Genomic DNA, 26,570 nt, shown 5'->3' with positions numbered 1-26,570 from the left:
AGTATGTCCCCTAGCTGTGAATGATCGACCTCTGATCCTGTTTTCTCCATTTGTTGGCGACAGGCTGCCAATACCCTCCCACGCATGGCCAATAAAGTGTCGGAGCCTGGGAGAATGAAAAACTTTATTTCAGTTTGTAAGCTGTCCTGGAGGTGTCGCTGACGACAGCTGTGGAAGAGCTTTCACAGGAAACACACTGACAAACACCACGGGATTATGTCCCATATGACACCGATGTCTGTGTGGAACCAGTACTAATTGTAGCTCCTTGGAAAACAATGCAGTTCTTCGCTTTACATTTCTCACGCCGCCTCAGCCCTCTCTCAAATAGTACAGGCGGCCGTGACCCAGGGGATGGATAAATCATCCCTTTAAACAAAGTGAGCTAATTGGACGAGTTACTGCTGTGATTGCCTGGGTTGGTTGCCTGTGGTTTTTAGTTTCTGTCTCAGTGTGAGGCCAACCGTCTTCTCTTCAGTGCTAAATGCTTCCCTGACCTGGAAGCTCTGATGAGCTTGACGGCTGATGCCGAGCTGTCTTTCTCTATGGACAGTTTCTAGAGTTCATGGGAGATGGAGGGGCCCATGGAGGTCCCTGTGGGATCCAGACTGACGTGGGACAGGGAGCAGCCGTGGCTGTGGGAGCGGGACGGTGTGTGGTAGCGAGAGGGCAAGGGGGTGGTTTTGCCTGTGGCTTGGTCCTCCGTCTGCTCTGAGCTCTGTGTTGCCAGGGTGGATTCCCCCCCCTGCCTCTGCTCCGTCCCCAGCCCCCATCCCCCTGTCCCCACCCTGCTTGTGCCTCTCCCAGGCTGAGCTCAGCTTCACAGCCAGGGCCAGTAGGTTCTTCCCCAGGAACACTGTAGAGACCCGGGGGTCCCTGTACCACAGCATGCCTGTTCCCCTGAGGGCCAGTGTGACCACGTTGATGGTGACCAGGCTGAGCCAGGGGTACAGAGGCTCCTTACGGGCCCCCTCTGTCCCGGCATGGCGGCGGCCCCCAACTCTGTGAGGGCCACGCAGGGCAGCAGGAGCAGCAAGGCGTAGCAGTAGAAGAACACCAGGCCTTCAGCCCACAGGGGCACCCTCAGGTCAGTGGCCCCTGCGTGGGCTTCCCACAGCCCGGCCTGCAGGTCCAGAACGTCCAACAGGTCCACCACCACCCAGAGCAGCCTCCCCCGCACCTCCTGCTTCCTCCGCATTGGCGTCATGTTGTCAGCCCCAGTCAGGATGAGGAACAGGGAGGGAAGGCAGATAGACAGCAGCAGGGTGAGTGTCTTCCTGGCCAGGGGGTCGGGTGGCCGACGTTCCGTCCGGTAGTTCTGGCAGACGAAGAAGAGTTTGAGCTGGAGCAGGGACAGGAAGAGGAACCAGAGGGTGTTGGCAAAGCCGCGGCGGGGGGAGAGCGCCTCCGACACCACGCCCGCCGACACAAACCGCAGCGCCAGCAGGAAGCCCAGGTCACCTAGCAGCACAGCGGCGCACGGCCACACGCCGGGCCCTGCCTTGCCGCGGGCTCCCAGCATGCTCTGCTCCAGCAGGTAGAGGTCAACCACTGCCATTGTGCTCACTGTGACCAGGGTTGATACGCACACCTGGGGCGTAGGCACCATGCCTGGGAGAGGAAACAGAAGGATGACAAGTCAAGAAACAATATACTATATTCAGAAGAACGGTTTTAGACTTTGTCCTCATACACCAATGGGAATTTCACTTGCATGATAGACCATCTTTCTTCAAGATGCTTGCTTACCTAACAGTGATGCCAGTCGTACTTTTTTGCTTGTTGCTATGGATAAAGATCATTTTAATGCCAATTCAGTGGTGAGGCTGTTCTTCCCTGACCATGCATGCTGAGGAACTGTGTACATTTTCTCACTCCTCTTCAGATATGTAAGTTTTAACCCTGCTCGGCACCTGGTCTAAAACTCTGAATTACCCAGGTTTTCTGCTGTGGCGTTTTGCTTGTGTGCCCTTAACTTATTCATTATTAATGAATTGTGTTGAAGTGCATCCAGGCAGGCAGCTTGTCTACTTGTTTTCCTTGCTGTTTAGTCGGCCTCATTGTTGCTGCGTGCTGCAATCTTAAGTCAGCGGAAAATTGCCTTCTCATTTTGGCGGAATATTAATAACGCTTCTCTTTAAGATTTGTTCTGAGGATGTTTTTTGACGGTAATTGCTTGCTTGTTCATGAACACGTGTTTGTCACTGCGTGTGTCCCTGCATGCAAGCCATTCTAATGGGCTAATTTGCCCATTTATGGAATGCCAATGTGTAAAAAATGTTGCGCCGAGCCATATTTTAAGTGGACTGTACAAAACCCCAGTATTGATTTGGGAGTGAGAAATGATCACCGATTTTTGTACAGTGAAATTCCTCTCCTTGACGTATTGAGGCTAAGAGACTGTAGCGTATGGTTCTCAGAGCAGACCCAGCCAGGAGCGCTGAGGAGAAGTGTTAGCCATCTGCCTACAGCACCACCAAGGGTGTCAACCACTCCACGGGATCGATGGTGTTTTAATATGAAATCATTACCACCTCCAGATATGCCATAATGGCAACACTTGAGTCTGATCGAGCGAAACGATTGCGGGCTCTCCGGCCAGCGAGGAACGGATGAACAGATCTACCTCTTAATAACGTGTGCTAACGTGTGCTTCTGATTGACGACAGGCATCAATCTTTTCAATGCAGCACTCATCTGAGCCCTGTCATCCACGGCACGCGAGAGACTGTCAGTGTCTGCAGGAGAGACTTGTGGGAGAGAGGGAATTGAAAGTAAGAGATTGATGCTCTTGGCTGTCTACATTCCTAATAAAGTATTACTACAAGGTAACAGTTCATAAATGAACTCAGCCTGGCAAGGAGGGGAGATGAGCGCAAGATGGAAGGTAAAGTGAGGAAGACGAAGCTGCAGACAGAATTTGGTGGAGAAAAAAAATACATTGTTTCTTACGCTAACTCTGAGATCAGAAGAAATGAAATGCATTACTACTTCTTGTGGAACAGATGACTGAAAAATGGATGACTGAGGAAATGACCTATACTGACAGATCCTCCTAGGGACATGGTGAGGAAGAGGAGGAGCCCAGACGTCAGAATCACTAATATATGATTATCAGACGACGGGCTTTTTTGTTTCACTGCAACCCACAACCTGATTTATCATTGCTGGAAATGAATGGATTCTAGTGTATCAATTTGCTGACTTCGAGAATATTGGAATTGAAAATGGTGCTTTAGCTGAACACCCCCCCCCCCCCAGAACTGCCGTCAGTGGCGGGAGAAAGGTAATCTGCCACCCCAGATGGTGTGGTTTTTTGTTGTTGCCTTTCTCATTCCCACCATGCCTCTTGGCGATTCCATATGCGTCTAAAATTGTACCCTGGAACCCCGGCGTTCCTCTGTCAGCCTGTGTTTGTGTTGCTACGGCTTGTCAACACACAGAATTGATTCTGTTCTGAGTGACCGTCCTGGATGACGGCTGTGTGTGTCCACTCTGCTCATCAATAATGACCAAATTCATCATCACTATGATTACAAATGGATACTGTAGCTGACAGGCTGATTCAGGCTTTTCCACTGCAAGTGGAAGGAAAGGGCCTGCAAAGGTGGACAGGTGAATGATTTGCTTGGGATTTCTCAGCCCAAGGTGTGTAATAGGGCAAAAAATGAAGACTTCTTTGTTGTGTGTATTGTGTGGTGGAGAAAGGAGTGTTTTTCACCAATTACCCAGGGTAATCTGTTATGGCTTTCCAATTGCCTCCCTTACACACACACACAGACTGGTAGCATTTTGAAATGGGGCTTGCCTCCTTGTTTGTCACTTCTGTTTTTCTCTATATATTGGAGGTCTACCAGGTGTGCTGGGCTGAAGGTAAAAGGAATATGAATTGCTCTAGACCTGTAATTCATCTATAAAAACATTCTGCCTGGAATGTTTGTCTTACTACAAATTAAATCAAATGCTTACTTGTACAAGCAAGGGATATATGAGTGAGACTGAGAGGACTGCCTGTTAGAGAGAAAGAGGTGATTAGGTGTCGGCAATTAAACTGGATGAATGAATGGGGGTGAAATCTGTATAAGTCTAATGTAATAGTAATGGAAAATCCTGTCTAATCCTGGTGACTGAGTTGCCCTTGGGCAGTAACATCTGAAGTCTCATGAGGCATTTGTAAACCTATGATAGGATTTGACATGTGTAGGGGATGGATATGTATTGGAGCATGTCCTCCAAAATGTAATGTTTATTTTCCATGATCATTTCAACAGATCTGTTTTAAATCCCCTCTCTATGGGGGATTTTGTCTTCCATTATGTTGATGCAGCCCCCAAAATGTAACCTAGTCATCTAGCCTTATGCAAAAATTTGATGCACCACCTGTTACATAATGATCTTTTTTTATTAGTAGATGCATACATAATTCAACTCTTTGAAAGTGGGGGATAGTTACCCAAAGCATGTGTTCTTGCTTTGCCGCTCCACCTGGCTTGATTGAGATCCACTTCGCCTATTAGTAGAAGTCGAATGGTCCCTGGATGAACATGAAGGTCCAAACTGATTCCTTACATCGATTTGCTTTGTTTGTTATATGTCCCAAAAAATATTTCAATAGGCTCCCTCTCTGCTATGATGGTCTTATCCTGTTAAATAGGGAAAAGTAATTGCCCTCTGTCGATCTTCGAGTTTGTCCAAATTAAGTTCCCATTTAAACAGTCAAGACTCTTTTCTTTCTTCGGAGTCGGTCGAATAAGCTTGTCATTTTGCTGAATTATTCCACGGTCACCGCGGCTGCAGGATTCTCTCGGTATGTCCGTCTTGAATTTGACACCTCGGGTCTGGCAGCCGAAAGACCCAGTGAGTCACGAAGGAGCTGTGCGGGCTTATTGGCCGTGCTCGGAGCTGTCGAAGTCGCTCAGAAGTGGACTACTGCTTGACGCGGAATCATTAACAGGAATAGACCCCCCCCTCCAAAAACAAATCCACATAAGAAGTATCGGCTGTAAAGCAAAAACCTTGAGGACACGAGAGCCATGAATAAACTCACCGAGCCACTAGACTTTGATAGTGGTGTTCATTTGTAGGCAGGTTACGTGCTCTCAGCTCCCTCGCTCGTTCTCCCTGCTCAGTTCCCCCTCTCTTCCCCCTCGTTCTCCCTGCTCAGCTCTCTTCTGCCACCTCCTCCTTTTTACCATCAGCTCAGCTGTATAACTTTAAGATCCAGACTGGAATACATGAATATTTAGGAGCCCACGGTTATGTCCATTGGTTATGGTAATTATCATGATGCCACTTTTCTGAAATTATAACTAGCATAATGGCTTTGTATTACATGGAAGTAGATTATGGCTTTGATTGCCCTGCCTGTAAAATATCAGATATACAGAATGCACCCTTACTGAAATGTCACTCAGATAAATGGAAGCAAGTAGAGCAAGAGATGCCTGTGGACACATTTCAAAGCCATCCTGTCTTTTTGTTGTACTGTAAATTTTAAACCGGTCCCAGTCGGCTGCAGTATAGCCTAAGGGTTTCCGAATGGAAGGGTTTTAGTGTTGGAGAGATTGTTTTGATGGTCAAGGAGAGTATGTTTGCGTCACCTTGTCATTGTGTTCCGTTAAGTGCATAGGCAAATCAATCTCCACCTTCTCAGCATTCAAAGACTCATTTTTCCCCTCTACCTTTTATTCTCTCTGTTCTCCGTGTTTGTGGGTCCTCTCCAAGGGAGAGCTTTAATCAGACCAGTGAGAAAGGGGAAGGAGAGTCCTATTTCTTGTCACAATCAGCTACGTGCTCCACTGGCTTCCACAGAGATTTTCCATTCCCTGGGTTCAATTGAGGGTTTTTCTCTATCCTTCTACTCTCCCGTTCTCTCTCCTTATGCCCTCCAGTTCCGTTCACTCTACCTCTCCTCCCTCACTCTCCCCCTTTTCCTTTGGTTCCCTGTGGGTGTGGTTGAAGGTCACTCGGCATTGGCTCTTTCAGCGTGGAGAGGCTGAGCAGGGTGGGAGGTGGGGACAGAAGGAGGGAGAGGGAAGGCAGCCTGTCCACAGCACTGCGCAGTCATCACTTCCCCTAGACATGAGTGGGGAAGGATGTGAGGTAAGAGACTGTCCAAGAATCCTAAGGACTGATTGGTACCAAGCTGATGTCCACCAGTGGCAGAGGCCAACCACCACCGGGCCAGAATAGAATGCTGTGTCACTCTCTCTCTGCTTTCACGTTTCCTTTCCGCCACTGCTCTAACTACCGCATAATTTAGTTTTATGTGGCAATTGGAGTGCTTTCTAAATCAGTTATTTGAAATAAATTCATTAGGCCCTAATCTATGGATTTCACATGACTGGGCAGGGGCGCAGCCATGGGTGGGCATAGGCCCACCCACGCCCAGCCAATCAGAATGAGTTTTCCCCCACAAAAGGGCTTTATTACAGACAGAAATACTCCTCAATTTGTCCAGGTGGCTGGTCTCCGACGATCCCGCAGGTGAATAAGCCGGATGTGGAGGTCCTGGGCTGGCCTGGTTACATGTGGTCTGCGGTTGTGTGGCCAGTTGGACGTACTGCTAAATTCTCTACAATTATGTTGGAGCTGACTTATGGTAGAGAAATGAACATTCAATTCTCTGGCACTAGATCTGGTGGACATTCCTGCAGTCAGCATGCACGCTCCCGCAAAACTTGCCATCTGTGGCATTGTGTTGTGACAAAACTGCACATTTTAGAGTAGCCTTTTATTGTACCCAGGACAAGGTGCACCTGTGTAATGATCATGCTGTTATATCAGCTTCTTGATATGCCACACCTGTCAGCTGGGTGGATTATCTTGGCAAAGGAGAAATGCTCACTAACAGGGATGTAAACAAATTTGTGCACATTATTTGAGAGAGAAGCTTTTTGTGTGTGCGGAACATTTCTGGGATCTTTTATCTCAGGTCATGAAACATGGGACCGACACTTTACATGTTGTCAAAAAGAAGAAAGTACCAAGGCATTCTAAATATAACTAGTAGTAGCAGTCTACTTCCACTGTACTCCAGTGAAACACTATCAAGTCAATAGCCCTGTAATACAGTTCCTGGCTCTCCCACTCGCTCCTCCAGAGTTCCTGATGCATCTTGTTGATGCCTCCAGTAGACCATTCAGCCTGCTGCTGCCGCTACACATGATTAATCATGAGGCACAACACTGTGTGAGGAGAACTTAATGGAGTTGAGAAATAACATGTTTTCTTTGCTATGATGTAATCACCTTTTTTCCCTGCCCTGCTTGCTCATCTGATTCAGCAGGTTCTCTGTAGTGTATAAACTGTCCTAGACCAGGCCAATATACACCCTTAGAGCAGAGCGGTGTTGCTGGATGATGCTCACCCATTTCACTTGTTATGGAGATGAGCTCTTTGGGAGTTTGTCCGGCGCTGTCCGTTGTCATCTTCCTTGTCATTTGGAAAATGTGCTTGAAGTAGCCATTTCTATTTCAGTACGATATTGTGGCTCGGAGGACCTGCGCTGTGGCTCGGAGGACCTGCGCTGTGGCTCGGAGGACCTGCGCTGTGGCTCGGAGGACCTGCGCTGTGACTCGGAGGACCTGCGCTGACGTGCTATTTTTGTCCTGTTTTGCGTACCACGAGACATCCATGTCTTCATCACTGGAAATATATAAACAGTTGAGTTTGATATCATTTACAGATTTACAAGCTTACAAACAGGGTTGTTTAAAAACAGGTTGTTTGATAGATGTAATATAATTAAAATTGTAACTGTAAAGTTGTACCACAAAGATGGTTGATGGTCCACACATCAGAGAATGTTGACTTGTATGGAAATATGTGTTAGTAATTAAAGTAAACATTTTACATGTCAATGGTGTTCCAGCTAAATTGCAGTGGTCTGACTCTGAAGGGATTGGGCCATTCTAAAAATTCTGTTTCTATGACTGAAATGACACGTGTCTCAACGGAAGGCAGGCACAACCATAAAAACCTGAGATGTGAAATGGTCTAAACTACAACATGTGAATATAAAAATGGACATTCACTTTTTTTTTTTTTTTTTTGCAACGCTTTTAAGTAATATCAAACTCAACCGTTTATCATTTCCAATGATGAAGACATGGATGTCTCGTAGTAGGGTGAGATCTGCAAAATGGGTCAACTTTGAGCACCTCTAAATGTTTTGCCGTTCAGGTCTGAAAAGTAACTTTCTTGCCACTTCTACCATTGGCAAACACGTATGGAATTTGTTTTTTAGGATACATTTTTGTTGCAAAAGGGATGCTGTCAAGTGGTTGAATTCAAATGGATTTACCCATCAACGACTTGTTTCTCAAAGATACACATTTATATGACGTATTAGGACATTCTCTCCCTCTGATAATCTGGTCAGGCTCAAATGAGTGTAGAGGAGACACACCCATATGAGTATCTCCTGTGGCACGTCTGTCTTCTCCCCTTGGTCAAATGAACCTTTTTCATTGTTCAAATATTGACGAGGAACACTGTTCACACCGAACACTCAAACCTACCTCCCAGCCATCTCTTCCTCTGCTTTCTCTCTCTTCATTCTGTCCATAAACACTCGCAGCCACCCTGGCTGCTCATGTCGGTGCTCGCTATATCTTGTTAAAAATAGTTAGTGAAGCTGAAAGGCCAATCACATTTTAACATGAGGTGTGACAGAAAGAGTGGAGAATAGGGAGTCAAATCAAATCAGATTTTAATCGCATATGCCTAATTGCTTTCTTAATTGTTTATCATAACCCTCTGATCTGGAAATAAATTGGAGCAATTACTCACTGCTGTCGCTGTGGAGTTAGACGGCTGAAATACCGCCGTAGATTAGCAGTTAATCCTGATGCACAGACAGGATCTCAGAGAAACTCTTTGAAGATGCGGGAGTTAAATACTCCTTCCACTAGATAATTTGTCGGCCCGCCTTGGGTGATGGGCTGCTGCCATTTTGCACTCTGGAGCCTAATCAGTCATGGTGCAGGAGGAGAGGATTTAGCCGGCTGCTCGTCTCTTACTGTGGGATGCTCAGATGGAGCGGAGCAGGGCCAGGGTTGGCTATTTGACCAGGGTGCAAATGCTCAGTGTCTCTTCCGCGGCCGTCAGTCGCTCTCCCTCTCTCTGCTATAAATGTCATGGGAAGTCAGGGAGCCAAGTGAAACTTGCTTTCATGGCATGCCAGACTCCTCTGCCAGTTTAAAGAGCCTCATTACAATTACCAACACGGCTCAATCCCAATAATGACTTCAATTAGGCTATTAGAAAGTGCGGGGGCGAGAAGGATACTAGCTCACCCTGTCATCGTCAAACGCCCCACTGACTGGCCCCTCATGTAATGTATTCATTAAAACGATTACCTGATATAGTTTACCTTGTGCCCACTTTCACTGTCTGGTCAGTCAATTTGCCTTTAACTTTCTAGAAGTCTGTCTGCTCCAGAGTATTATATATATTTTTATTTAACTAGGCAAGTCATTTAAGAACAAATTCTTATTTACAATGACGGCCTAGGAACAGAACGACAGATTTGTTCAGGGGCAGAACGACAGATTTTTACCTTGTCCGCTCGGGGGTTCGATCTAGCAAGCTTTCGCTTACTGGCCCAACGCTCTAAACACTAGGCTAACCTGCCTAGTGGTTAGAGCTTGTCCAATTTGGAGCGAGATTCCCATAGGCTGCAGCATCGACCTTCTTGCCCGCTCCAAGTATCGCTCACTTCATGAGCTCAGGGCACGCCTGGCCAGCATGCATTTGTAGTCTGCTTGTGTGCTGCTTGCTTTAGCTACTGCCATGGAGGTCGCTAAATATTTTCATAAAGAAACTGATAAAACGCACAGGTGCTAAATCAAGGTGACTTACAAAGATGAGAAGCAAGAGAGGGACTGGGGTGATGTAGAGTCCACAACTAAAGAATCATTGTCTGAAAAGACATATCCCAAAAGCATGATGGTGTACTTACTACGTGCACATGCTAAAAGAAAGGAATAAGGTGGTGTGTCATCGTAGCAAGGTATTTATAAACTAAACATCTTTATTTTCAGTTTAAACTAAATGTTTCATTCATTTTTGTTCTATTATCTATACAATAGGCCATATTTGATTTTGGCCCAATAGGCCTGGCATGTTCAAGGAGCTTTCCGTTTTGATTGGGTTGTTTTGCCTAAACCTTTAGGCCTACCAATAGAAACATTTTAAAACAACTCTGCATCTCTGCCCAGCCTGGTAAGTCTGGCCCAAAGGGTGTTTAGCATCCCCAGTAGCTCTGCAAGTGTGGCGAGGATATTCTCCGCTGCTCACCTGTTATGCCGAAAATCTTCCACCTGCCAGAATCCCCCCCCCCCCACCCCCCCCACCCAATTTCCTTAATTTTGTGTAGAGTCAATTACTTTTTGTGGCACACATCAGTCAAATACTTTCTAAATAACAAACTTCACGTCAGGATGGGCAACCGGAATTAATAATTAATGTATGTGTGTTATATTAAACGGAAGAGGGAGTAAAATGTTGGCAAGCAATCAACATTTCAGAACAACTATGGCTGAATTATTATCATTACACTTTCAAAAATACTAGTCGAATAAGACATGGGAGAGATGACGAATTTTGGCAAAGAGATTTATTTATAGACTAGTACAAAATTCAGTAGCAGATTTAGGTACGGGCGACACCGGCAGCCACCCAGGGCGACATCTTGCTGGGGTCTGAACGAGGCGCCCAACCGAAAACTGCGGACAAAAATACTTTCTGCTACTAAGATCAGTGAAATGTAGGCTAAACTGACAACGGAGTGAAGAGCAGAAATCTCAACTAGCAAGCAAGTCGCAGCAATGAAGAATGCGAAAGGAGGGAGATTTTCGACACAACACCGGCTCTCCAGGCACCATCGCATGAGCCTGAAGCCACAGACTGGCCAAACTTGAGTTTCTAAAAATGAATTCAAACGTACTGATTTTGTATTTCATTATAAGTAATTCACAGCCTATATGTGTAATTTGTACACTATAATGATTTAATACAACTAAATGTTTAAATGCTGAGCGCTTTGTCTCTAACAGCCTATTGTGTAGCACTTGCAAATCCTTCAGTGTATTTCTTTGTAGGCTTTCGCCTTGAAATAATTTAGCTTAAATAATTTATTTTCATTCCTTCTAGGCTCCCTGTCTGGCTCCTGACCTATTTGGAGTGTTTACATGCTGTTTAATTTGACATGTAGCCTATTTGAAATGACGTTCGCTTCTTACATTCACCTTTTCATGTTTATTCAAATACATTGCATTCAAATCCATATGGTTTGGTTCCGATACTTAAAAAACAATTGGTAGGTCCAGGTAGTCACCAAAATAGACGGGTGTTGGTTAAATTGTGATTTTTAATGAATGGAGCGAATTTGGAGGGCCAGTTTTTATTTTAATTTTTTTTGTCTTTTTTTATTTTTTCTTCTTGTGAGTGCGGAGTGGTTTTTAGTGGCGCATAGGAAAGCACATGGAGCACCGCGCAAGCACCACTCCATGAGCGGTATTTCCAACTGCTTAACTCTGCTCACATGCTCTGGTCTGCTCTGCATATGCTCCCTCTCTCTTTCTATATATACCGTTGAAGTCGAAAGTTTACATACACTTACGTCGGAGTCATTAAAACTGCTTTTTCAACCACTCCACAAATTTCTTCTTAGGAGTTTTGACAAGTCGGTTAGGGCATCTACTTTGTACATGACACAAGTAATTTTTCCAACAATTGTTTACAGACAGATTATTTAACTTATAATTCACTGTATCACAATTCCAGTGCACCAAGTTGACTGTGCCTTTAAACAGCTTGCTTGGAAAATTCCAGAAAAGGATGTCATGGCTTTAGAAGCTTCTGATAGGCTAATTGACGTAATTTGTGTCATACCTGTGGATGTATTTCAAGGCCTACCTTCAAACTCAGTGCCTCTTTGCTTGACATCATGGGAAAATCTAATCAGCCAAGACCTCAGAAAAAGAATTGTAGACCTCCACAAGTCTGGTTCATCCTTTGGAAAAATTGTCCAAAATGCCTGAAGGTACCACGTTCATCTGTACAAACAATAGTACGCAAGTATAAACACCAGGGGACCATGCAGCCGTCATACCGCTCAGGAAGGAGACGCTTTCTGTCACCTAGAGATTAACGTACTTTGGTGCGAAAAGTGCAAATCAATCCCAGAACAGCAGCAAAGGACCTTGTGATGATGCTGGAGAAACAGGTACAAAAGTATCTATACCCACAGTAAAACAAGTCCTATATTGACATAACCTGAAAGGCCGCTCAGCAAGGAAGAAGCCACTGCTCCAAAACCGCCATAAAAAAGCCATACTACGGTTTGCAACTGCACATGGGGACAAAGATCATACTTTTTGGAGAAATGTCCTCTGGTCTGATGAAACAAAAATATTACTGTTTGGTCATAATGACCATCGTTATGTCTGGCGCAAAAAGGGGGAGGCTTGCAAGCCGAAGAACACCATCCCAACCATGAAGTACGGGGGTGGCAGCATCATGTTGTAGGGGTGCTTTGCTGCAGGAGGTACTGGTGCACTTCACAAAACAGATGGCATCATGAGGAGGAAAATTCTGTGGATATATTGAAACAACATCTCAAGACATCAGTCAGGAAGTTAAAGCTTGGTCGCAAATGGGTCTTCCAAGTGGACAATGACCCCAAGCATACTTCCAAAGTTGTGGCAAAATGGCTTAAAGACAACAGTCAAAGTATTGGAGTAGCCATCACAAAGCCTTGATTTGTGGGCAGAACTGAAAAAGCGTGTGCGAGCAAGACGGTTTACAAACCTGACTCAGTTACACCAGCTCTGTCATGAGGAATGGGCCAAAATTCACCCAACTTATTGTGGGAAGCTTGTGGAAGGCTATCAGAAACGTTTGACCCGAGTTAAACAATGTAAAGGCAATGCTGCCAAATACTAATTGAGTGTATGTAAACTTCTGACCCACTGGGAATGTGATGAAAGAAATAAAAGCTGAAATAAATCATTCTCTCTAATATTATTCTGACATTTCACATTCTTAAAATAAAGTGGTGATCCTAACTGACCTAAGATGGAATTTTTACTAGGATTGAATGTCAGGAGTTGTGAAACTGAGTTTAAATGTATTTGGCTAAGGTGTATGTAAACTTCCGACTTCAACTGTATCTCTCTCTCGGCAATTCAATTTCAATTTAAGGGCTTTATTGGCATGGGAAACATGTTAACAACGCCAAAGCAAGTGAAGTAGTTAATAAACAAAAGTGAAATAAACAATAAAAATGAACAGTAAACATTACACCCCCAGACGTTCCAAAAGAATAGACATTTCAAATGTCATTATGTCTATATACAGTGTTGAACTATTTGCAGATCTTTACAAGTACAAAATGGAAAATAAACATATGGATTGTATTTACAATGGTGTTTGTTCTTCACTGGTTGCCCTTTTCTTGTGGCAACAGGTCACAAATCTTGCTGCTGTGATGGCACACTGTGGTATTTCACCCAATTTATATGGGAGTTAATCAAAATTGGGTTTGTTTTTGTATTCTTTGTGGATCTGTATAATCTGAGGGAAATATGTCTCTAATATGGTCATACATTTGACAGGAGGTTAGGAAGTGCAGCTCAGGTTCCACCTCATTTGTGGGCATTGTGCACATAGCCTGTCTTCTCTTGAGAGCCAGGTCTGTCTACGGCGGCCTTTCTCAATAGCAATGCTCACTGAGTTGGTACATAGTCAAAGCTTTCCTTAGGTTTGGGTCAGTCACACTGGTCAGTTACTCTGCCACTGTGTACTCTCTGTTTAGGGCCACATAGCATTCTAGTTTGTTCTGTTTCTAAAAAAAAATCTTTCCTATGTGTCAAGTAATTATCTTTTTTTTTCTCATGATTTGTTTGGGTCTAATTGTGTTGCTGTCCTGGGGCTCTGTGGGGTCGGTATGTGTTTGTGAACAGAGACCCAGGACCAGCTTGCTTAGGGGACTGTTCTCCAGGTTCATCTCTCCATAGGGGATGGCTTTGTTAGAGGTTTGGGAATCGCTTCCTTTTCGGTGGTTGTAGAATTTAACGTCTCTTTTCTGGATTTTGATAATTAGCGGGTATCGGCCTAAATCTGCTCTGCATGCATTATTTGGTGTTTTACATTGTACACAGATATTTTTGCAGAATTCTGCATGCAGAGTCTCAATTTGGTGTTTAACCCATTTTGTGAATTCTTGGTTGGTGAGTGGACCCCAGACCTCACAACAATAAAGGACACAACAATATGAGTTCTATAAGTGATTCAAGTATTTTTAGCCAGATCCTAATTGGTATGTTGAATTTTATGTTCCTTTTGATGGCATAGAATGCCCTTCTTGCTTTGTCTCTCAGATCGTTCACAGCTTTGTGGAAGTTACCTGTGGCGCTGATGTTTAGCCCAAGGTATGTGTAGTTTTATGTGTGCTCTAAGGCAACGGTGTCTGGATGGAATTTGTAAACTCAGCAAAAAAAGAAACGTCCCTTTTTCAGGACCCTGTCTTTCACAGATAATTCGTAAAAATCCAAATAACTTCACAGATCTTCATTGTAAAGGGTTTAAACACTGTTTCCCATGCTTGTTCAATGAACCATAAACCATTAATGAACATGCACCTGTGGAACGGTCATTAAGACACTAACATCTTACACGGTAGGCAATTAAGGTCACAGTTATGAAAACTTAGGACACTAAAGAGGCCTTTCTGCTCACTCTGGAAAAAGACCAAAAGAAAGATGCCCAGGGTCCCTGCTCATCTGTGTGAACGTGCCTTAGGCATGCTGCAAGGAGGCATGAGTACTGCAGATGTGGCCAGGGCAATAAATTGCAATGTCCGTACTGTGAAACGCCTAAGACAGCGCTACAGGGAGACAAGACGGACAGCTGATCGTGCTCGCAGTGGCAGACCACGTGTAACAACACCTGCAAAGGATCGGTACATCCGAACATCACACCTGCGGGACAGGTACAGGATGGCAACAACTGCCAGAGTTACACAAGGAACGCACAATCCCTCCATCTGTGCTCAGACTGTCTGCAATAGGCTGAGAGATGCTGGACTGAGGGCTTGTAGGCCTGTTGTAAGGCAGGTCCTCACCAGACATCACCGGCAACAACATCGCCTATGAGCACAAACCCACCGTCGCTGGACCAGACAGGACTGGCAAAAAGTGCTCTTCACTGACGAGTAACGGTTTTGGCTCACCAGGGGGGATGGTCGGATTCGCGTGTATCGTCGAAGGAATGAGCGTTACCCGAGGCCTGTACTTTGGAGCGGGATCGATTTGGAGGTGGAGGGTCCGTCATGGTCTGGGGCAGTGTGTCACAGCATCATCGGGCTGAGCTTGTTGTCATTGCAGCCAATCTCAACGCTGTGCGTTACAGGGAAGACATCCTCCTCCCTCATGTGGTACCCTTCCTGCAGGCTCATCCTGACATGACTCTCCAGCATGACAATGCCACCAGCCATACTGCTCGTTCTGTGTGTGATTTCCTGCAAGACAGGAATGTCAATGTTCTGCCATGGCCAGAGAAAAGCCCAGATCTCAATCCCATTGAGCACGTCTGGGACCTGTTGGATCGGAGGGTGAGGGCTAGGGCTATTCCCCCCAGAAGTGTCCGGAAACTTGCAGGTGTCTTGGTGGAAGAGTGGGGTAACATCTCACAGCAATAACTGGCAAATCTGGTACTGTCCATGAGGAGGAGATGCACTGCAGTACTTAATGTAGCTGGTGGCCACACCAGATACTGACTGTTACTTTTGATTTTGACCCCCACTTTGTTCAGGGACACATTATTCCATTTCTGTTAGTCACATGTCTGTGGAACTTGTTCAGTTTACGTCTCAGTTGTTGAATCTTATGTTCATACAAATATTTACACATGTTAAGTTTGCTGAAAATAAACGCAGTTGACAGTGAGAGGATGTTTCTTTTTTGCTGAGTTTATTTGGTCCTGCAAACTGGACCTTTTTTGGAACACCATTATTTTTGTCTTGCTGAGATTTACTGTTAGGGCCCAGGTCTGACAGAATCTGTGCAGAAGATCTAGGTGCTGCTTTAGGCCCTCCTTGGTTGGGGGCAGAAGCAGTAGACAGTTGACTTTAGATTCTAGTAGTGTGAGGCCAGGTGCTGCAGACTGTTCTTGTGCCCTCGCCAATTCGTTGATATATATGTTGAAGTGGGTGGGGCTTAAGCTGCATCCCTGTCTCACACCAAGGACCTGTGGAAATAAATGTTTTTTGGCAATTTTAAGCGCACACTTGTTTGTGCACGTGGATTTTATAATGTCGTATGTTTTTCCCCCAACACCACTTTCCATCAATTTGTATAGCAGACTCTCATGCCAAATTGAGGCAAAGGCTTTTTTGAAATCAACAAAGCATGAGAAGACTTTGCTGTTGTTTTGGTTTGATTGTTTGTCAATTAGGGTGTGCAGGGTGAATACGTGGTCTGTCATATAGTAATTTGGTAAAAAGCCAATTTGACATTTGCTCAGTACATTGTTTTCACTGAGGAAATGTACGAGTCTGCTGTTAATGATAATGCACAGGATTTTCCCAAGGTTGCAGGTAACGCTTATCCCACGGTAGTTATTGGGGTCAAATTTATCTCCACTTTTGTGGATTGGGGTGATCAGTCCTTGGTTCCAAATATCGGGGAAGATGCCAGAGCTAAGGATGATGTTAAAGAGTTTAAGTATAGCCAATTGGAATTTGTTGTCTATCATTTCATTGAGGATACCATCAACACCACAGGCCTTTTTGGGTTGGAGGGTTTGTATTTTGTCCTGTAGTTTATTAAATGTATTTGGAGAATCCAGTGGGTTCTGGTACTATTTAATAGTTCATTCTAAGATTTGTATTTAGTCATGTGTTTTTGCTCTTTGTTATAGGGCCAAAAAGATTGGAGAAGTGGTTTACCCATACATCTCTGTTTTGGATAGATAAAAACTCTTTGTTTAGTGTTTTCTAATTTTCCCAGAAGTGGTTAGTCTATGGATTCTTCAATTACATTGAGCTGATTTCGGACGTGCTGTTCTTTCTTTTTCCGTGGTGTTTCTGTATTGTTTTAGTGATTCACCATAGTGAAGGCAAAGACTCGGGTTTTCTGTCTCTCTGCATCTCTCTCTATATCGCTCTCTCTCTCTCTCTCTCTCTCTCTCTCCCCTTAATATGTTTCTAACACCATGGGACAGCATCTCTGCCGGTCTGTGACCCTTTCATGTCATCCTCTGTGTCGATCTTAAGCAGAAATGCTTATCTGTCTGTCTGACTCGGTGCATGTCCCTCTGTCTGTGCTTAAGCACTTTATAACCACATTAGACCCATCTCCTCTACTCGCTGCTAGTCTGTGTGGATTTTCATGTCATTGTTCCTTGGCCGTAGAGTCTCTGCCGGATCATTATCTGCCGGGGGAGAACAGAAGAAACGGGAGCCCGGATCTGTGTGAGGCAGCGCCTTGCTTCGACTTGCTCCCCAACATCCCAACCTTTTATAGTAATCCATATTTAATTAGACATTTTCTCTCCATCCTTCCTTCCTCCCCATTTGTTTGTTTAGCTCTGTTTGTTGTAGGAGGAGAGGAGGTGGAAGCGGGAGGGAAGCAGGAGGGAGGGAAGGCAAGGCAATAGACGGCAGTGAGGTTGACATGGGATTCCTGTTAATCAAATCAGAGGGAGAGGCTCCAGGGACTTTATGGTTTCATTTCATGAGTGAGATCATTATAATTCAAATGGGCCTCATCTGCTCTGAAACAATATCAGCCGTGACAAAGTTGTAACTTCATTCAGGTGTTTTTTTTTTTTAAAGGCTGAGAGAAGATGCATAGAGGCAGTAAGATTGATTGATCGAATGGATGGATTGACAGATCGATTCACACTCATTAGGAGTTTTGGTATGTCATTTTTTTTTACCGAGTGAAGCTAAAAAGAGTTTTTCCGCTCCTTTAGTCCCAAATAAAGGTCATACTCCTCCTGTCATTGAATAATGTCTGCTGGGATGAATGGCTTTTCATTCGAGACATTTATTAAGATCTGCAGGCAGTGTTCAACACAGTCCATCACGGCAGCACATAAGCTCCATTCAACTGTAAAAATCTGTTTTTCTCGTCCCTCGCATACTCTGAAATGAACATTTCAATCAGAGCTTGTGTGTTGCCCTAGGATAAGGATGGCGGGTGGTCAGTTTACATTTCAGCAGCGGTAATTAGATTGCTTTATAGTCATTGCCTCCCAATGCAACTCTGAGAAATGGCTTATTGTGCTGTGTTTGTGTGTGGAGGTAGGCTTAGGAGAGTGTGGGAGGAGGTAGGCTTAGGAGAGTGTGGGAGGAGGTAGGCTTAGGAGAGTGTGGGAGGAAGTAGGCTTAGGAGAGTGTGGGAGGAGGTAGGCTTAGGAGAGTGTGGGAGGAGGTAGGCTTAGGAGAGTGTGGGAGGAGGTAGGCTTAGGAGAGTGTGGGAGGAGGTAGGCTTAGGAGAGTGTGGGAGGGGGGTAGGCTTAGGAGAGTGTGGGAGGGGGGAGGCTTAGGAGAGTGTGGGAGGAGGTAGGCTTAGGAGAGTGTGGGAGGGGAAAGGCTTAGGAGAGTGTGGGAGGGGGTAGGCTTAGGAGAGTGTGGGAGGGGAAAGGCTTAGGAGAGTGTGGGAGCGGGGAGGCTTAGGAGAGTGTGGGAGCGGGGAGGCTTAGGAGAGTGTGGGAGGGGGTAGGCTTAGGAGAGTGTGGGAGGAGGTAGGCTTAGGAGAGTGTGGGAGGAGGTAGGCTTAGGAGAGTGTGGGAGGAGGTAGGCTTAGGAGAGTGTGGGAGGAGGTAGGCTTAGGAGAGTGTGGGAGGAGGTAGGCTTAGGAGAGTGTGGGAGGAGGTAGGCTTAGGAGAGTGTGGGAGGAGGTAGGCTTAGGAGAGTGTGGGAGGAGGTAGGCTTAGGAGAGTGTGGGAGGAGTTAGGCTTAGGAGACTGTGGGAGGAGGTAGGCTTAGGAGAGTGTGGGAGGGGGGTAGGCTTAGGAGAGTGTGGGAGGGGGAGGCTTAGGAGTGTGTGGTAGGGGGGAGGCTTAGGAGAGTGTGGGAGCGGGGAGGCTTAGGAGAGTGTGGGAGGGGGGAGGCTTAGGAGAGTGTGGGAGGAGGTAGGCTTAGGAGAGTGTGGGAGGAGGTAGGCTTCGGAGAGTGTGGGAGGAGGTAGGCTTCGGAGAGTGTGGGAGGAGGTAGGCTTCGGAGAGTGTGGGAGGAGGTAGGCTTCGGAGAGTGTGGGAGGAGGTAAGCTTAGGAGAGTGTGGGAGGAGGTAGGCTTAGGAGAGTGTGGGAGGAGGTAGGCTTAGGAGAGGGAGGTGGGGGTGCTCGTCGACTTAATGTCACCCATCCATTTCGCTTTCTCTGTTTGCCTGGCAGGCTCTGGAAACAGGAGGCTCATTTATCACATGGTCTCCCAGGCACCGGCCAAGCACATGCATTCTGTCATACCCTGACATACACACACACACAGTAGAGTACACAACCAACACAAAAACAACCACCCCCACAAAAACTACAGAAACAATGACTCAACCACACTTGCAGATGCTCTCACTCCCCGGGGCGGCCATGCGTGCTCATACACTCAGCCCGCTCTGAGAAGCCCTGTGATTGATTGACAGACCCAGGCTAGCCATTGGTATTCCAGCAGCGCGCTGCACCTACCGTAAGTGACACTCTGATGGATGTTTGCAGCTCCAGACACCTCATCCATTTAAAAAAATGTTTGCCCGTCTCGGTCTGTCTTCACTGTATTCTCTCCTGCTGTCTCCATCAGAAGGGCATCCCCATCGGCCAGTTCTGCAAGGACTTCAACGACAAGACCAAAGAGCTCAAGGAAGGAATCCCTCTGCCCATCAAGATCCACGTTAAGGTGTGTGTTTTTTTAAACCAGACTTAGGGCTTGCAACCTACTCAGTGTACCCGCCCCTGCTCCCTACAGCTTGCCCTTTCAGAGATCCTGCCTGATTTCACTGGCTGCATACATTACCCAAGAACCTCCATTATTCATACTGTTACACTGAAGAATGCTTTTCCATTTGCATTCATTAAGCAGTATCCAGGGGGATGTAAAAGTCGCACAGAATTTAGAGCATATAAAAGGATAGAATCATTTTTGTTACTCATGGGCTCCATCTGCTGGTCACTACCAGCATCTCCTCAATACACAAATGTCCTTTTGTGTGCAGTAGAATTTCCCTTGCCATGTCCATCTCCACAGAGTATTTATCATTCATGCACTTTGTTTGGCTTCATATAATACACTATATATACAAAAGCATGTGGACACCCCTTCAAAATAATGGATTTAGCTATTTCAGCCACACCCGTTGTTAACAGGTATATAAAATCAAGCACACAGCCATGCAATCACCATAGACAAACATTGGCAGTAGAATGGCCTTACTGATGAGCTCAGTGACTTTCAACGTGGCACCGTTATAGGATGCCACCTTTCCAACAAGTCAGTCAGTGAAATGTCTGCCCTGCTAGAGCTGCCCCCGTCAACTGTACGTGCTGTTATTGTGAAGTGGAAACATCTAGGAGCCACAACGGCTCAGCCACAAAGTGGTAGCCACACAAGCTCACAGAACGGGGCCGTCTGTCCTCGGTTGCGACACTCACTACTGAGTTCCAAACTGCCTCTGGAAGCAACGTCAGCACAAGAACTGCTCTTGGGATCTTCATGAAATGGGTTTCCATGGCGAGCAGCACACAAGCCTAAGATCACCATGCGCAATGCCAAGCGACTTTGGAGCAGTGGAATCGTGTTTTCTGGAGTGATGAATCACGATTCACCATCTCGCGGTCCGACTGACAAATCTGGGTTTGGCAGATGCCAGGAGAACGCTACCTGCCCCAATGCATAGTGCCAACTGTAAAGTTCGGTGGAGGAGGAATAATGGTCTGTGGCTGTTTTTCATGCTTCGGGCTAGGCCTTAGTTCCAGTGAAGGGAAATCTTAACTTTACAGCAGAGCATATACATTTGTGGCAACAGTTTGGGGAAGGCACTTTCCTGTTTCAACATGACAATGTCACCATGCACAAAGCGAGGTCCATACAGAAGTTGTATGTCGAGGTTGGTGTGAAAGAACTTGACTGGCCTGCACAGAGCCCTGACTTCAACCCCATCGAACAACTTTGGGATGAATTGGAACTCCGACTGCGAGCCAGACCTAATAGCCCCAACCTCACTAGTGTTCTTGTGGCTGAATGGAAGCAAGTCCCAGCAGCACTATTCTAACATCTAGTGGAAAGCCTTCCCAGAAGAGAGGAGGCTGTTATAGCAGCAAAGGGGGGACCAACTCCATATTAATGCCCATGATTTTGGAATGAGATGTTCGACGAGCAGGTGTCCACAGACTTTTGGTCATGTAGTGTGTATATACATGTATTGAGGAGCTTCACCCTCTAATGCGATCTCCCAGACAGACCTGGTTTAGCTAGTGTAGTGAATGTGTCTCTCCCTGGCGTGCCACAGTGCGGTTGGAACCTTTGCAGCCTTGAGCTGGCTTGTGTTCATTTCTCTCTCCCCGTCTGACACATCCTGTTCAACAAAAAGAAAGAAGTAGCAAATCTTATTTTACAAAGTCACCATCCCTAAATGGAGAGTAATTCTTGGATGTCTACCAGATCCATGCCAGGATCATTGGGCCGTCCCAACTAATGGCTATTTCATAGATGGGGACAAATGTTGTCATTTCAATGTGAAGTCACTAATGATAGATTGTTCCATTGACAAGGTAATGCAGAACCGAGGTTGTGAGAGCAACTTTCCACTTCATAAAGCGTCCATTCCTCTTTGATCACACCTTGATTGATGGATTAAAAGGCATCTAAAACTCTGTCCCTCACCATCTCTCCCCCTCCCTGCAGCCTGACAGGACGTACGACCTGACGATTGGCCAACCCACAGTGTCCTACTTCCTCAAGCAGGCGGCTGGCATCCAGAAAGGAGCCAGCAAAACAGGTAAGGTTTGGACCTTGTTGACTGGTGCCACTCTCTTCCTCCGTTTACTCCATCGCTGTAAACGTCTGTCTGAGGCCAGACTAGCCCTGTACCAGAGGGACGGACAGACAGACGACGTCTCCCACAGGGCGTTAGGGCTGAGATTGAATGTCTTTGATTGATGATATATTTATGATCGACGGGGGAACTTTAAGCCAGGCAATTACAGGCAGGAAGGTAGTGGGAGAGGTGGTGGGCTGAAGAAAGAGAATTATGGATTTCCCCCGTCTGCGCCGGCTACTCCCTCTCTCCGATCGCTCCTTCGTTTCCTCCCACACTCGGCTCTCCTTTGCTCCCCAACTTTTCTTTCTTCCACCCTCTGCTCCCCTCGGTTTCTTGTCTATCTTTCCCCCTCAGTTTCTTCATCTTATACCCATTCTGGACTCCATCTCTTTCTCCATCTCCAGGCCATGAGATAGCAGGGAAGGTGTCTGTAAGGGTGGTGTATGAGATTGCTCAGGTCAAGGCCCAGGACGAGGCCTTCAAGATGCAGAACGCTTCCATAGAGACTGTCGTCAAGAGCATCATCGGCTCGGCTCGCTCGTTGGGCATTGAGATCGTCAACGAGTAAGACCCTCCTCTCTCAAAGTGCCCAGTGTCATAAATGGGATTCCGCACTAAAGCACTGTGACGCACACACATGAGTAATATTGGTACAATACATAGTAATGAAAAACTATAGGGTCATACTCTATAGAGCCCCACAGTGGAGTTGTCATAATACCCATAAAACCTTGTTTCCACCATTAATATTCCCCATAGGGAATTTTAGAAAGACTTTAAATAAGGGCTGTGTTTCGTGTAGGCTTACCCTAGCGTGACGTATTGATAACCGTGTAAATCTCTCTTGGACAAGGTGACTTTTATCAGTATATAAAGGTTCTATTTACTCTGATTTGAAAATGCTAATTAGCATCAAAGTAGAAATCATGCAAGACAAATCCCTGCGAGCTCCTGCACATCATCTCTAGCTGACATCTTAGCTAACGGGTACAGTGGGGGAAAAAAGTATTTGATCCCCTGCTGATTTTGTACGTTTGCCCACTGACAAAGAAATGATCAGTCTATAATTTTAATGGTAGGTTTATTTGAACAGCGAGAGACAGAATAACAACAAAAAAGTCCAGAGAAACGCATGTCAAAAATGTTATAAATTGATTTGCATTTTAATGAGGGAAATAAGTATTTGACCCCCTCTCAATCAGAAAGATTTCTGGCTCCCAGGTGTCTTTTATACAGGTAACGAGCTGAGATTAGGAGCACACTCTTAAAGGGAGTGCTCCTAACCGCAGCTTGTTACCTGTATAAAAGACACCTGTCCACAGAAGTAATCAATCAATCAGATTCCAAACTCTCCACCATGGCCAAGACCAAAGAGCTCTCCAAGGATGTCAGGGACAAGATTGTAGACCTACACAAGGCTGGAATGGGCTACAAGACCATCGCCAAGCAGCTTGGTGAGAAGGTGACAACATTTGGTGTGATTATTCGCAAATGGAAGAAACACAAAAGAACTGTCAATCTCCCTCGGCCTGGGGCTCCATGCAAGATCTCACCTCATGGAGTTGCAATGATCATGAGAACGGTGAGGAATCAGCCCAGAACTACACGGGAGGCAGCTGGGACCATAGTCACCAAGAAAACAATTGGTAACACACTACGCCGTGAAGGACTGAAATCCTGCAGCGCCCGCAAGGTCCCCCTGCTCAAGAAAGCACATATACATGCCCGTCTGAAGTTTTCCAATGAACATCTGAATGATTCAGAGGACAACTGGTGAAAGTGTTGTGGTCAGATGAGACCAAAATGGAGCTCTTTGACATCAACTCAACTCGCCGTGTTTGGAGGAGGACGAATGCCGCCTATGACCCCAAGAACACCATCTCCACCGTCAAACATGGAGGTGGAAACATTATGCTTTGGGGGTGTTTTTCTGCTAAGGGGACAGGACAACTTCACCGCAACAAAGGACGGGGCCATGTACCGTCAAATCTTGGGTGAGATCCTCCTTCTCTCAGCCAGGGCATTGAAAATGGGTCGTGGATGGGTATTCCAGCATGACAATGACCCAAAACACACGGCCAAGGCAACAAAGGAGCGGCTCAAGAAGAAGCACATTAAGGTCCTGGAGTGGCCTAGCCAGTCTCCAGACCTTAATCCCATAGAAAAATGTGGAGGGAGCTGAAGGTTCGAGTTGCCAAACGTCAGCCTCGAAACCTTAATGACTTGGAGAAGATCTGCAAAGAGGAGTGGGACAAAATCCCTCCTGAGATGTGTTTAAACCTGGTGGCCAACTACAAGAAACGTCTGACCTCTGTGATTGCCAACAAGGGTTTTGCCACCAAGTACTAAGTCATGTTTTGCAGAGGGGTCAAATACTTATTTCCCTCATTAAAATGCAAATCATTTTATAACATTTTTGACATGCGTTTTTCTGGATTTTTTTGTTGTTATTGTGTCTCTCACTGTTCAAATAAACCTACTATTAAAATTATAGACCGATCATTTCTTTGTAAGTGGGCAAACTTACAAAATCAGCAGGGGATCAAATACTTTTTCCCCCCACTGTATTGTGCCAATTTAAGACTTGCACAAGACATTTTTCAGATTTGTCCATTTAAAGAAATGTAGCAAATGTATTAATTCCCAATGTAGTTATTAACATTAGTTAATCCAGAGATTCCTACCTTTGCCTCGATTCGGCAGCCTCATTCAGATCATGGCATTTGTAGTTCTTTATGATGGCCACATTAGCAGCTAATTTGCGTTTCATTTTTGGGGGGTAAATACAGGCGAATATATTGGTAAAAGTTGCCGTAACCTGTAAAGCTCTTGGACATCAAAACACCACGTCAGGGTAAGCCTACATGAAACACAGCCCTTCTTTTTAAATGTTTCTAAAATCCCCTATGAGAAAAATAAATGGTGGAGAAAAAAAAAGAAAATTGGAACCATTTCCTTGTTGGACCGCTAGGTTTTATGGGTATTATGACTCATACTTTGGTACTCTATTGTACTCTCATATGTATTGATAGACTGGAAATAAGTGTCATTGTCATCATTGGCATTGTTATGGTTCTGTTGTGACGCACCGTTATTCAGTTAGGACTGCTTTACTTTTGCTCCCTCTCTCCTTCCCTCCCTCTCATCCCACTTTCAGTTTATCGGCCGAGGAGTACAGTACTTTCCTGGAGGAGAAGGAGGAGAGGTTGAAAGTGGAGGCAGCAGCTGCAGACGAGGCAGTGTCAGTGAAGAAGAAATGAGAGCCGCCCTCATTCCTACAGATGTATTTATACTGGCCCTGTAACCTACACAGACCACTCACATACACACACATTCTGTCATAACTGTCATTTTGCTCTGTTCTGCTAAGCGAAATAAACGTTTGTTATTATGAATGGTTTTAAGTGTGAGTGTATTTATGCCAGTTTTCTCAGCAAGGTTCATGTTTTGCCTCAGAGTTGAAATATTTGATTTAAGGAATGCATCTCCTCTCTTGACAAACCAAGCCCAACCCGTTTTATTAAAAGGAATTTGTTATACAAATTGCTGCATCTCCTTTTGCTTGCCATCTGTCAAAACTGAGTGTGTGTGGCTAATGGCATTCTGGCTATGCATCTGGAAACATGTATTTGCATTCCCACCACAGCGTTGTACGCTTAACACGTTTGATGAGGGTATCAAGGAAGGAAGAGAAACTGCTGTACTTGACTAAACATTAAGAACACCTGCTCTTTCCATGACTGACTGACCAGGTGAGTCCAGGTGAAAACTAGGATGCCTTATTGATGTGGCTTCACAAAATGCTGCAAATGCTGCAAGCATTTAAAAGTGTACTAATTTTCTTGGCCACAAGATGACAGGCGATAGCTGAACTGCTCCATTGTCTCTGCTGCGCTCACATCCAGGAGGCTCACTGCAGTGACTGGTATGGTGCTGGAACAAAATGTTCGGTTGCAGGAACCAGCATGGTACGGCAGGGCTTTGTCTCTCCAGGTTTAGTTTTTAAGGTGTTGAAGGTCTCATATTTGCACCCTGTTTCCTGCAGCTCTGCCGCTGAGATGAGGTTTCAGGGACCTGGGGGGTGACTGTAATAAATGTCAAAGGAGACCAGAGAGGTGGCAGGATTCATTTACACTGTAACGTGGCAATGCCCATCAGTCAGCTAATGATTTTTACCCAAATGTACCCTCCATGATGTGAAGAGCATAGAACTTGCACCGGGTACTAGTCAGTGATTGATAGTACATGATTTATCTACCTGCTGTATAATTAGGTTCTGAAGCATTATTTCTTCATAACTGTCCATCACGCTCGCTCGCTCTCTCGCTCTCTCCCATCTGAGTTGGAGGCTGAGGAAAGGGGGGGCTGCTTGAATCAGAGCTCTGACAGGAATGCCTATATATGGAGTCTGAAACCATCACCGCGCGCTGTCAGTGTAGCAGGTACATTGAGTGAGTGTGGGCAGCTGCTATTTGTAAAGGGGGGGGGGGTCCTATTGTGTGGGTGTCTCAACGTCAGCGCGAGCA

General features: G+C 45.6%; 1 protein-coding gene and 1 pseudogene across 2 annotated transcripts in view; one reads left to right on the top strand and one right to left on the bottom strand.

Annotated features, from left to right (window-relative positions):
- The window catches only part of mrpl11 (mitochondrial ribosomal protein L11), a 59,536-nt gene extending 34,097 nt beyond the window's left edge, over positions 1 to 25,439 (top strand). For both annotated transcript variants that reach the window (XM_014199662.2, XM_045718116.1), the window contains exons 3-6: positions 19,809 to 19,904; positions 21,909 to 22,002; positions 22,449 to 22,608; positions 25,202 to 25,439. In XM_014199662.2, coding sequence (XP_014055137.1) covers positions 19,809 to 19,904; positions 21,909 to 22,002; positions 22,449 to 22,608; positions 25,202 to 25,304 — 453 coding nt within the window. In that variant the 3' untranslated portion in view covers positions 25,305 to 25,439. The remainder of the gene's footprint in view (positions 1 to 19,808; positions 19,905 to 21,908; positions 22,003 to 22,448; positions 22,609 to 25,201) is intronic.
- LOC106604718 (transmembrane protein 121-like) lies at positions 434 to 4,966 on the bottom strand (annotated as a pseudogene).
- Positions 25,440 to 26,570: the final 1,131 nt, after the last annotated feature.

This window comes from Salmo salar, chromosome ssa05 (genome assembly GCF_905237065.1).
Source record: "Salmo salar chromosome ssa05, Ssal_v3.1, whole genome shotgun sequence".
Taxonomy (NCBI): domain Eukaryota; kingdom Metazoa; phylum Chordata; class Actinopteri; order Salmoniformes; family Salmonidae; genus Salmo; species Salmo salar.
Note: the sequence above shows the minus strand (reverse complement) of the source record. Positions and strands in the feature narration are given on the sequence as shown.